This window comes from Hemiscyllium ocellatum, unplaced genomic scaffold, assembly GCF_020745735.1.
Source record: "Hemiscyllium ocellatum isolate sHemOce1 unplaced genomic scaffold, sHemOce1.pat.X.cur. scaffold_1326_pat_ctg1, whole genome shotgun sequence".
Classification (NCBI taxonomy): Eukaryota; Metazoa; Chordata; class Chondrichthyes; order Orectolobiformes; family Hemiscylliidae; genus Hemiscyllium; species Hemiscyllium ocellatum.
The window spans coordinates 1-13,321 of NW_026867742.1; the positions used below are offsets into that span (position 1 = coordinate 1).

The following is a 13,321-nucleotide window of genomic DNA, read 5'->3' on the forward strand; positions in this document are numbered from 1 at the left end:
CTCTCCCCCTTCCCCCCCTCTCTGTCCCCCCTCTCTCTCCCCCCCCCGCCTGTAATCTGGTGTCTCCCCCCCCCCCCCCCCCCCTCCCCCAGTTGATACCTTTACAGCTCTGCCCATCGTCGGAGAGATCGTAGCCCTGCTCACAGCGGCAGACGTAGGAGCCGTAGGTGTTGAAGCAGCGTTGTTCACACGGTGCTCCCATCGCACACTCATCCACATCTGGAACAGAGTGGGGGGGGAGGGGGGTGAGACACGAGTCACCGATCCCTGTTCCTGCCCTCCGTCAGCTCCCCCCAGGATCAAACCCCCTCCACCCCACATGCACCTCCCACCCCCAACCAGGACCTGACTGGAATGTGAGGATGTCAGATCGACACCCCTGGTCTGACCACACTTAAATCCTGTCCGAAAGTCTTCGTTATTATAAAGAGGATATATCAAGGCCCTGGAGAGGGTGCAGAGGAGACTGAAGAGGACAATACAGCAATGTTGGGGGGACATGGATCAGGAAAGGATTGAGGAGCTGGAGCTTGTAAAGCCAAGGCTGAGCAGTGACTCATTCGAGGCCTGTGGGAAGGTTTAGATCAAGTGCACGTAGAGAGAACGTTCCCTGTTGTGGGGAAAAGCATCAGCAGAAGGCGTCAATGTGTGGCAGACACCGAGAAATCCGATTGGGAGTTCAGGAGGACAGCCCTGACCCAGAGAGTAGGAAGAATGTGGGATAGGGAGCTGGAGACAGGGGGCAGAGAGGCAGAGGGGGAGCTAGAGACAGGGGGCAGAGAGGCAGAGGGGGAGCTAGAGACAGGGAGAGGAAGGGGCAGACAGGGAGCTAGAGACAGGGAGAGGAAGGGGCAGAGGGGGAGCTAGAGACAGGGAGAGGAAGGGGCAGAGGGGGAGCTAGAGACAGGGAGAGGAAGGGGCAGAGGGGGAGCTAGAGACAGGGAGAGGAAGGGGCAGACAGGGAGCTAGAGACAGGGAGAGGAAGGGGCAGACAGGGAGCTAGAGACAGGGAGAGGAAGGGGCAGACAGGGAGCTAGAGACAGGGAGAGGAAGGGGCAGAGGGGGAGCTAGAGACAGGGAGAGGAAGGGGCAGACAGGGAGCTAGAGACAGGGAGAGGAAGGGGCAGACAGGGAGCTAGAGACAGGGAGAGGAAGGGGCAGACAGGGAGCTAGAGACAGGGAGAGGAAGGGGCAGAGGGGGAGCTAGAGACAGGGAGAGGAAGGGGCAGAGGGGGAGCTAGAGACAGGGAGAGGAAGGGGCAGACAGGGAGCTAGAGACAGGGAGAGGAAGGGGCAGAGGGGGAGCTAGAGACAGGGAGAGGAAGGGGCAGAGGGGGAGCTAGAGACAGGGAGAGGAAGGGGCAGACAGGGAGCTAGAGACAGGGAGATAGAGCTGGAGAGAGAGGGACAGAGAGAAGGGGAGGGGGGGGAGAGCGAAATGGGCAGAGGAAGAGAGACAAACCTGGAGAGAGTGTGAAAGGGACAGAGAGAGAGATGGAGCTGGAGAGAGTGAGAGACTGAGAAAGTGGAGGGGGGAGAAAGGGGCAAGAGTCAGAGATAAAGCTTGCAGCACACAGGCAGAGAGAGTGCGGGACATACCAACACAGGAGCGGTTATCCTGACCCAGCGTAAATCCAGGCTCACACTGACAGGTGAAGGAGCCCGGGGAGTTCACACATCGGTGCTGACAGTATCGAAAGCGGCATTCATTAATGTCTGTAAGACAAGAGGCAGGGAGCGAGTGAACAGACAGACAGTGACGGGTCACAGGTGGAGCTCTCTCTCCCCACTGCTCCCTCTCCCAAACCCCCTCACCCTCGCTGCTTCGAGTGAAATGAATGCTCTCCCGTTATCTCGGAACGTTTTCCCCAAAGTTCCAACAGAGTGTGCCCATTCTGCTTATCCCGGAACACCAGCCTCTGAATTCCTCTCCCTAATTCCGAGCTACCCTCTCAGGACAGAGCTGACGCAGGCTTTGTTCAGCATCTGGGGGTGACACTGATACCTTTCAGTCCCAGCAGGGGAACCATACCAGCCTGGATTAGTCAGAGCCTTGCGTATACGAGTTGGGACGTCATGTTGTGGATCTACACGACGTTGGTTAGGCCATCTTTGGAAAGCTGTGTTAAATTCTGGTCTCCCCCCCTGCAGGAAGGATGGTGTGAAACTTGAAAGGGTTCAGAAAAGATTTACAAGGATGTTGCCCTGGATTGGAGTGACAGGGAGAGGCTGAATACACTGGGGCTGTTTTCCCCAGAGCGTCGGAGGCTGAGGGGTATCACAGAGTCCCGACAGTGTGGGCCATTTGGCCCATCACGTGTGTACCAATCCCCCAACAAGCATCCCACCCCCACCGACCCGTTCCCTGTCACCCTACAATCCACCCTAACCTGTACATCCCTGGGCACTATGGGACAATTTAGCACGGCCAATCCACCCTAACCTGTACATCCCTGGGCACTCTGGGACAATTTAGCACGGCCAATCCACCCTAACCTGCACATCCCTGGGCACTCTGGGACAATTTAGCACGGCCAATCCACCCTAACCCGCACATCTTTGGATTGTGGGAGGAAACTGGAGCACCCAGAGGAAACCCACACAGACAGGGGGAGAATGTGCAAACTCCAGTCGCCTGAGGCTGGAATGTTTACCAGGACCTGGTGCTGGGAGGCAGCAATGTGAACCAATCAGCCACCATGCTAATGCCAGGGTCACCCAGCACGTCTACACACACAGACACACGCACACACATACATGCACATACACACTCACACACCACACAGACATACACACACACAGAGACAGACACACACGCACACACAGAGCTAGGAAGGTGGTGAACTTACCGATACACTCAGTGCCAACCAGGCGGTACCCCTCTGGGCACTTGCATTTGAAGCCACCATCGGTATTGACGCACTCCTGACTGGGTTGGCAGCTGTGAATGTCCAGCTCACACTCATCGATGTCTGTCAGAACAAAGCCAGAAGGTCAGGCACATAGAGACTGTGCTGCTCCATCCACCATCAGCCCAGTGTCTCCGGCCACGGGTCAGGGCGAAGGGAGTGGGCACTGTCGGAGGGTCAATGCTGAGGGAGTGGGCACTGTCAGAGGGTCAGTGCTGAGGGAGCGGGCACTGTCGGAGGGTCAGTGCTGAGGGAGCGGGCACTGTCGGAGGGTCAGTGCTGAGGGAGTGCTGCACTGTCGGAGGGTCAGTGCTGAGGGAGCGGGCACTGTCGGAAGGTCAGTGCTGAGGGAGCGGGCACTGTCGGAGGGTCAGTGCTGAGGGAGCGGGCACTGTCGGAGGGTCAGTGCTGAGGGAGCGGGCACTGTCGGAGGGTCAGTGCTGAGGGAGTGGGCACTGTCAGAGGTTCAGTGCTGAGGGAGTGGGCATTGTCAGACGGTCAGTGCTGAGGGAGTGGGCACTGTCGGAGGGTCAGTGCTGAGGGAGCGGGCACTGTCGGACGGTCAGTGCTGAGGGAGTGGGCACTGTCGGAGGGTGAGACACTCTCCCTTCCTCAATCCCTGATCGCCCCTTGAGCTGACCGTCTCTCTCGCGCCATTTTGGAGGGGGGTAACCATTAAGAATGAATCCCATTGCTGGGAGGGGTGTGGGGGCAAGGGGAAGCCAGGCTGGTCACGGATGGGCCGAAAGGCCTTACTTCCTATCCTATGTCTTATGGATGATTGATTTCCCAATGGGCGTTGAGGGAACAGGGATGGGGTTTTCCGACAATGGAAGGCCGTTGTCACGGTCACCATCCTTAAGAGCTGTGCTCCCAACTTCGATCAGTTTCTCTCTGATTGGGCGATTTGCCCCCTACTCCTTGGCCCTCTGACACTCCCCCCGACCCCAGTGGGGGGAGGGGGGGAGGGTTGGACAGCCGCGGGTTTCATATTGCGAGGGGAGAGCCAGGAGAGGTGACATCGGGACATCGACAGGGCTTTCCCAGCATGCCAATGGGCCAAGGCAAGATGGAGGACCAGTGGGCCTCTGGCTCACTGCGTTTCCGGGGGTGGGGCTTTGAGGGCCCTGCGTCGCTTTGGGGCAGCCCTGACCCTTGTGAAGGGCGCTAAAGCAATGCAGGACATTCCGAGGTCTCTGGACGAGGCCTCGGTGACCGAGCGCCGTTTCCCCAGTGACGCTTCACTCACCTACGCACTGCTCCTCCTGGTTGAGGGTATACCCCTGCGAGCAGGGGCCGGAGCCCCCAGCAGGGGGCTGCTGATGAGAGGCAGCGTCCGGGGGGAGTGGGGGGTTCGGACCCCCCTGTCCATCGGGACCCACGTCGTTGTGGGTGATGATCGAGGCCGAGCGAGGGAGGCACAGGTAACCTCCATAGTGATTGAAACATTTCATGGTGCCCTTACACGCCCCGGGGATGGTCTCACACTCGTCAATGTCTGCGGAGGGAAGCATCAAAACAAAACTCACAATCATAGACACCGTGCGGAGAGGAACCCACCCAGACCCATCCCCCCAACCCAATTACCCTCCATTCACTCCTGACTAATCCACCCCAATTTAGCACGGCCAATCCACCCTAACCTGCACATCCCTGGACACTATGGGACAATTTAGCACGGCCAATCCACCCTAACCTGCACATCCCTGGGCACTATGGGACAATTTAGCACGGCCAATCCACCCTAACCTGCACATCCCTGGGCACTATGGGACAATTTAGCACGGCCAATCCACCCTAACCTACACATCCCTGGACACTATGGGACAATTTAGCACGGCCAACCCACCCTAACCTGCACATCCCTGGACACTATGGGACAATTTAGCCTGGCCAATCCACCCTAACCTGCACATCCCTGGACACTATGGGACAATTTAGCACGGCCAATCCACCCTAACCTGCACATCCCTGGGCACTATGGGACAATTTAGCACGGCCAATCCACCCTAACCTGCACATCCCTGGGCACTATGGGGCAATTTAGCACGGCCAATCCACCCTAACCTACACATCCCTGGACACTATGGGGACAATTTAGCACGGCCAATCCACCCTAACCTGCACATCCCTGGGGCACTATGGGGCAATATAGCACGGCCAATCCACCCTAACCTGCACATCCCTGGACACTATGGGGCAATATAGCACGGCCAATCCACCCTAACCTGCACATCCCTGGGCACTATGGGACAATTTAGCACGGCCAATCCACCCTAACCTGCACATCCCTGGACACTATGGGGCAATATAGCACGGCCAATCCACCCTAACCTACACATCCCTGGGCACTATGGGACAATTTAGCACGGCCAATCCCACCCTAACCTGCACATCCCTGGGCACTATGGGACAATTTAGCACGGCCAATCCACCCTAACCTGCACATCCCTGGGGCACTATGGGGCAATATAGCACGGCCAATCCACCCTAACCTACACATCCCTGGGCACTATGGGACAATTTAGCACGGCCAATCCCACCCTAACCTGCACATCCCTGGACACTATGGGACAATTTAGCACGGCCAATCTACCCTAACCTGCACATCTTTGGACTGTGGGAGGAGAGTGGAGTACCCGGAGGGAACCCCACGCGGTGAATGTGCAAACCCCACCCGGACAGTCGCCCAAGAGTGGAATTCAACCTGGGTCCCCAGTGCCGGGAAACAGCAGTGCTACCCACCGAATCACCATGCTGCCTAACCACATTGGTGTGGGTCTGGAGTCACGTGTAGGCCCAGACTGGGTAAGGATGGCAGTTTCCTTCCCTGAAGGGCATTTTTAAAACATTTGGTCATGAAATGTGGGTATCGCTGGTTAGGCCCAGGGTGTATTGCCCCATCCCTAATCACCCAGAGGGCAGTTGAGTCAACCCCATCGCTGTGGGTCTGGAGTCACGTGTAGGCCCAGTCCGAGTAAAGATGGCAGCTTCGTTCCCTCAAGGACATTAGTGAACCAGACGGGATTTTCCGATAATGTATTTATGGTGATCATTAGACTCTTAAATCCAGAATTGGTTTAAAATTGGATTGGAACCTGAGTCCTCAGAATATTATCCTGGAGCATCCCGATTAATAGTCCCAGCATATCCCGAAGCCCTCCCATTGGCTTCCAAACAGCCTCCGCCATCTTCTGTAGCCAACCCGGCCTCCTCCCAGGCTGCGGCCTACCCAGCTCAGGCTTGCCAGACGCGAGGAAACGGTGTTGGAAAGTGTGTAAGTGAGCTGCTGCCGCATTGACATAGTCCCTGGCTCACCCCACCACCCCTCGCGCCCCCCTGGACTACATCCCCCTGGAAGTAGGTGGGCTGGTTAGGGTGAGTTTCGGGCCTACGCCTACAGAGGCTGACAGCACGGATTTTCAAGGGCCTTGGGAGAGGCTGTGGGAGAATGGGGCCAGGCAAGAGGGAGTCAGGGATCGTGCAGAGACACTGGAATCACCCCCATTTTGCCCCCAGGAGCAGGTAGGGAAGCTGGGATGGAGATGTTTAGAATGAGGAAGGGGCTGTTGGATTGGGCCAACGAGGATTCCAGTTGGCAGGAGGGTGGATCACCGGAGACACACATTTGGAAGAGAATGGGGAACAGAACCCGAGAGAGGGGGAGAATGGTGTATTTGAGGTTGGTGGGATCTGAGACACTCAGAAGGGAGGAGGGTAAATTCAACAGGAATTTCCAAAAATGAGGTAATCAGGGAAAGGACAGCTGTTCCCAAGGAGATAGCTCGGGGAGGAGGAGCAGAATGGCCTCACCCTGGACATGGGAGGTGAAGGGGGGAGCTAATTAATGCTGTGGGGGGTTGGTACCGTGCGGGAAGGTGACAGTGCTGGGTCAGACCTACCTCGACAGTGCTGCCTCTGGAAATCCCACTCATAACCATCAGTACACTCCTGTAGGAGAGAGAGAGAGAGGCAGCGTTACCACCGGTAACGGTCTGTGTGTGTGTGTGTGTGTGTGTGTGTGTGTGTGTGTGTGTGTGTGTGTGTGTGTGTGTGTGTGTGTGTGTGAGAGAGAGACAGAGAGAGACAGCGTTAACACCATTAACGGTCTGTGTGTGTGTGTGTGTGTGTGTGAGAGAGACAGCGTTAACACCGGTAACGGTCTGTGTGTGTGTGTGTGTGTGTGTGTGTGTGAGAGAGAGAGACAGCGTTAACACCGGTAACGGTCTGTGTGTGTGTGTGTGAGAGAGAGTGTTAACACCATTAACGGTCTGTGTATGTGTGTGTGAGAGAGAGAGAGAGAGACAGCATTAACACCGTTAAAGGTGTGTGTGTGTGTGTGTGTGTGAGTGAGAGAGAGAGACAGCGTTAACACCGTTAACGGTCTGTGTGTGTGTGTCTGTGTGTGTGTCTGTGTGTGTGTGTATGAGAGCGAATGTATGTGTGAGTACATGTGAGTGAGTATGTGATGACTGAGCGTCACATGGTTGGTGGGCCAGTACTGAGTGGGCACTGTCATAGGTTCAGGTCTGAGGGGGCAGGCATTGTCGGAGGGTCAGTGCTGAGGGAATGGGCACTGTCAGAGGGTCAGTGCTGAGGGAGCGGGCACTGTCAGAGGGTCAGTGCTGAGGGAGCGGGCACTGTCGGAGGGTCAGTGCTGAGGGAGTGCGCACTGTCAGAGGGTCAGTGCTGAGGGAATGGGCACTGTCAGAGGGTCAGTGCTGAGGGAGTGCGCACTGTCAGAGGGTCAGTGCTGAGGGAATGGGCACTGTCAGAGGGTCAGTGCTGAGGGAATGGACACTGTTGGAGGGTCAGTGCTGAGGGAGTGGACACTGTCGGAGGGTCAGCACTGAGGGAGTGCCGCACTGTCGGAGGGTCAGTGCTGAGGGAATGGGCACTGTCAGAGGGTCAGTGCTGAGGGAGTGCGGCACTGTCGGAGGGTCAGTGCTGAGGGAGTGCCGCACTGTCGGAGGGTCAGTGCTGGGGGAGTGGGCACTGTCGGAGGGTCAGTGCTGAGGGAGTGCCGCACTGTCGGAGGGTCAGTGCTGAGGGAGTGCCGCACTGTCGGAGGGTCAGTGCTGAGGGAGTGGGCACTGTCGGAGGGTCAGTGCTGAGGGAGTGCCGCACTGTCGGAGGGTCAGTGCTGAGGGAGTGCGGCACTGTTGGAGGGTCAGTGCTGAAGGAGCGGGCACTGTCGGAGGGTCAGTGCTGAGGGAGCGGGCACTGTCGGAGGGTCAGTGCTGAAGGAGCGGGCACTGTCGGAGGGTCAGTGCTGAGGGAGTGGGGCACTGTCGGAGGGTCAGTGCTGAAGGAGCGGGCACTGTCGGAGGGTCAGTGCTGAGGGAGTGGGGCACTGTCGGAGGGTCAGTGCTGAAGGAGCGGGCACTGTCGGAGGGTCAGTGCTGAAGGAGTGCGGCACTGTTGGAGGGTCAGTGCTGAAGGAGCGGGCACTGTCGGAGGGTCAGTGCTGAGGGAGCGGGCACTGTCGGAGGGTCAGTGCTGAAGGAGCGGGCACTGTCGGAGGGTCAGTGCTGAGGGAGTGCGGCACTGTCGGAGGGTCAGTGCTGAAGGAGCGGGCACTGTCGGAGGGTCAGTGCTGAGGGAGTGCGGCACTGTCGGAGGGTCAGACTCTGTGTGGGCCTTGGGACCGTACACATACCAGCAGCCCCTACCCTGTCCCCGTGGTCTCTTACCGTGTAACTGACAGCTTCGTCGACCTGCTGAGTGTGAAGGTGCGGGAGTGTCAGGGCCAGGAGCAGGGTCAGGGTCAACATGGTGTCCTCGAGGGGGGTAGGGGGAGAGGGGGATGGGTCAGACAGCAGGGGGAGGGGGAGGGGGAGCGGGGTAACAGGTTATCGCCTCGGACCCTGAAAACACAAAACACGCGGGTCACAACGTGAGGAGGGGCGAGAGAATCGGACACAGCCCTTTGTCCCCATCTCCCAGCCCTGACACCAACCCCACCCCCCACCCCACACACACACACACACACCCCACACACCCCCCACACACACCCCACACACACACACACCCCACACCCACACACCCCACACACACACACACACCCCACACACACACACACACCCCACACACACACACACACCCCACACACACACACACACACCCCACACACACACACACACCCCACACACCACACACACCCCACACACCACACACACCACACACACCACACACCCCACACACACCACACACCCCACACACACACACCCACACACCCCACACACACACCTCACCCCACTCCCCCCACACACCCCCCACTCCCCACACACCCCCCCCACTCCCCACACACACCCTCCACACACACCTCAACCCACACACACCCCACACACACCTCAACCCACACACACCCCACACACACCCCCACCCCTCACACCCCCCTACCCCTCACACCCCCACCCCTCACTCCCTCCATCCCTCTCACACCCTCCACCTCTCACAAACCCCCACCCCTCTCGCGCACACACTCCCTGAAGCACGCAGACAGACACACACACACACACACACACACACACACAAACACACAGATATACACAGACACACACACACACAGGCACAGACACAGACAGACACTGACACACACAGAGACACAGACACTCCCTCAAACACAGGCTGGTACATGTGTAACCCAGGCAGATCACTGCCTGTTAATGCCAGTCTCTCAGGGACGGTGCAGACACAGTGGAGCTGATGCTGAATGAGCAGCGATTCCCCGTCTGGTTCCAATCCTGGGGCAAGTTCAGACCAGCAGGACAGGCTGACAGCACTCAGCTCATCATCAGCACTGTCCCACTCACCACCCACACACACACACACACACTTACAGACAGCGTGCAGCTCCCTCTACACTGTCCCCCATCAAACACTGTCCAGGACAGGGGCAGCACGGGGCTAGATACAGAGTAAAGCTCCCTCTACACTGTCCCCATCAAACACTCCCCAGGACAGGGACAGCACGGGGTTAGATACAGAGTAAAGCTCCCTCTACACTGTCCCCCAACAAACAGTCCCAGGGACAGCACGGGGTTAGATACAGAGTAAAGCTCCCTCTACACTGTCCCCATCAAACACTCTTCAGGACAGGGGCAGCACGGGGCTAGATACAGAGTAAAGCTCTCTCTACACTGTCCCCCATCAAACACTCCCCACGACAGGGACAGCACAGGGTTAGATACAGAGTAAAGCTCCCTCTACACTGTCCCCCATCAAACACTCCCCAGGGACAGGGACAGCACGGGGTTAGATACAGAGTAAAGCTCCCTCTACACTGTCCCCCATCAAACACTCCCCAGGACAGGGACAGCACGGGGTTAGATACAGAGTAAAGCTCCCTCTACACTGTCCCCCATCAATCCCTCCCCAGGACAGGGACAGCACGGGGTTAGATACAGAGTAAAGCTCCCTCTACACTGTCCCCCATCAAACACTCCCCAGGACAGGGACAGCACGGGGTTAGATACAGAGTGAAGCTCCCTCTACACTGTCCCCCCATCAAACACTCCCCAGGACAGGGACAGCACGGGGTTATATACAGAGTAAAGCTCCCTCTACACTGTCCCCCCATCAAACACTCCCAGGACAGGGACAGCACGGGGTTAGATACAGAGTAAAGCTCCCTCTACACTGTCCCCCATCAATCCCTCCCCAGGACAGGGACAGCACGGGGTTAGATACAGAGTAAAGCTCCCTCTACACTGTCCCCCATCAAACACCCCCAGGACAGGGACAGCATGGGGTTAGATACAGAGTAAAGCTCCCTCTACACTGTCCCCCATCAAACACTCCCCAGGACAGGGACAGCACGGGGTTAAATTCTGCAGAATGTGTACTTGGTAGCGGAAGGAATTTAAGCAAATATTTACACCTGACATTTTACAAAGAACACAGACATTTTGCGAATCACACACACACATGGGATCGCTCCCTCAGAGGGAGACCTGGGTGATGTACTTTCTTTTTAACCGAGAGACCAGTGTGTTGGTTCCAACCTGATCTCCTTCCTCACAGAGCGAGAGAGAGAGAGAGGAGGGGGGGTCTGCATCTCCCAGTGAGTGTCTGCTGAGGGGAACTGGAGGGATGTGGGCAGCACTGACAGAGGCAGTATCTCAGTGTGTGAGTGTGTGTGTGTGTGTCTGTGTGAGTGTGTGTGTGTCTGTGTGTGTGTGTGTGTGTGTGTGTGTCTGAGTGTATGTGCGTGTGTGTGTGCGAGTGTGTGTGTGTCTGAGTGTGTGTGCATGTGTGTGTGTGTCTGTGTATGAGTGTGTGTGTGTGAGAGAGTCTGTGTGTGTGTGTCTGTGTGTCTAAGTGTGTTGTGTGTCTGTGTGTGTGTGTGTGTGTGAGTCTGTGTGTGTGTGTGTGTCTGAGTGTAAGTGCGAGTGTGTGTGTGTCTGAGTGTGCATGTGTGTGTGTGCGTGTGCGAGTGTGTGTGTGTCTGAGTGTGTGTCTGTGTGTCTTAGTGTGTGTGTGTCTATGTGTATCTGTGTGTGTCTGTGTCTCTGTGTGTGTGTGTGTGTGTGTGTGTATGTCTCCCTCCCACCTCCACTCCCCACAGGCCTTGCAATCTCCCTCTGCCCCCTCCCTCCCTCTGATCCCCTGGAGAAAGCAGTGAACTTTTCCCGGAACGACAGAAGAAGTTGTCTTAATCCAGCTAGAGCGCCTTTTTACTCACCGGGAGGAAGCTTTGCAGGATCAGCGACACAGGGTAGAGAATCAGCTCAAACCCTGTCTAGATCTCTCAGAGGGTCTCAATCTCTCTCACTGTCTCTCTCACTGTCTCTCTCTCTCACACACACACACACTGTCTCTCTCTCTCTGTCTCTCTCTCTCTCTCTCTCTCCAGCTCAGAATTCCTCCCTTGTTTGCCAAGCTGCCACAGTTCAGGTCTGACTCCACGCCGCTAATAACAGATGTCAGAGCAGCAAAGCGTCCCTACGCTGCAGTGTCTGGGAGGCAGGGACTGTGCTCTGTGTTTGTTTAACTCCGTGAGGAATGGGAGCCTGTTCCAAGGGAGAGAGAGGCAGGAAGTGGAGGAGGGCAGAGAGAGAGAGAGGGCAGGCAGTGTCAGAGAGGCATAGAGGTGTACAACACAGAAACAGACCCTTCGGCCCAGATATCCCAACCCAATCTAGTCCCACCTGCCAGCACCCAGCCCCTATCCCTCCAAACCCTTCCTATTCATATACCCACCCAGATGCCTCTGAAATGTTGTACCAGCCTCCACCACATCCTCTGGCAGCTCATTCCACACACGCACCACCCTCTGTGTGGAAACATTGCCACTTTGTTGAATAAATTCTCTGGACTCAGACCTTGAGTGGCCAAGTTTGGGAAATTTCTTCAACACCCTCGGATCCTTTTTATAACCTTCCCCTCTCACCCTAAACCTATGCCCCTCTAGTTCTGGACTCCCCCACCCCAGGGAAAAGACTTTGTCTATTTATCCTATCCATGCTCCTCATAATTTATAAACCTCTATAAGGTCACCCCTCAGCCTCCGATGCTCCAGGCAGGGAAATGGGAGAGGGACAGAGTGACCGGTCAGTCCCGGGGCAGGGGGACACAATGACAGAGTGACCAGTCAGTCCCATGGTCAGGGAACACAGAGACAGAGTTACCGGTCAGTCCTGGGATGGGGGCACACAGGGACAGAGTGACTGGTCAGTCCCAGGGTCAGGGAACACAGGGACAGAGTGACCGGTCAGTCCTGGGCGGCGTACATGGGGACAGAGTGACCGGTCAGTCCCAGGCAATGGACACAGGGACAGAGTGACCGGTCAGTTCCATGGAGGAGGACACAGGAACAGAGTGACCGGTGAGAGCCAGGGTGGGGGGATACAGGGACAGAGTGACTGGTCAGTCCTGGAGCAGGGGTGGGACACAGGGTCAGAGTGACTGGTCAGTCCCGGGGTGGGAGACACAGGCACAGAGTGAGCGGTCAGTCCTGGGTGGGGGGTGGGACACAGGGTCAGAGTGACCGGTCAGTCCCAGGTGGGGGGTGGGACACAGGGACAAAGTGACCGGTCAGTTCCGGAGTGTGAGGGGGGCAGGGACAGAGTGACCGGTCATTCTTGGGGTCTGGGGACACAGGGACAGGGTGACCAGTCAGTCCTAGGGTGGGGGGACACAGGGATAGAGTGACTGGTCAGTCCCAGGTGGAGAACACAAGGACAGAGTGACCGTTCAGTCCCTGAGTGAGGGACACAGGAATAGAGTGACCGGTCAGTCCCAGGCGGTGGGACACAGGGACAGAGTAACCAGTCAGTTCCGGGGCAGAGGACACAGGGACAGAGTAACCGGTAAGTCTCGGGGAGGGGGACACAGGGACAGAGTGACCGGTCAGTCCCGGTGTGGGGGACACAACAGAGTGACCGGTCACTCCCGTGGTGGAGGACACA

The 13,321-nt window shown here is 57.1% G+C and overlaps 1 protein-coding gene across 1 annotated transcript; it reads right to left on the minus strand.

Annotated features, from left to right (window-relative positions):
* Window positions 1-49: 49 nt before the first annotated feature.
* Window positions 50-11,918, minus strand: LOC132809646 (EGF-containing fibulin-like extracellular matrix protein 2; the record flags this gene model as incomplete). The annotated part of the gene is made up of 7 exons (XM_060822586.1): window positions 11,596-11,918; window positions 8,603-8,776; window positions 6,812-6,860; window positions 4,159-4,407; window positions 2,850-2,972; window positions 1,600-1,716; window positions 50-219 (listed from the first exon to the last, which is right to left on the minus strand). Coding segments are annotated over exons 2-7 (789 nt in total), but the record flags the coding sequence as incomplete, so codon positions are not given.
* Between the last annotated feature and the right edge of the window lie 1,403 nt (window positions 11,919-13,321).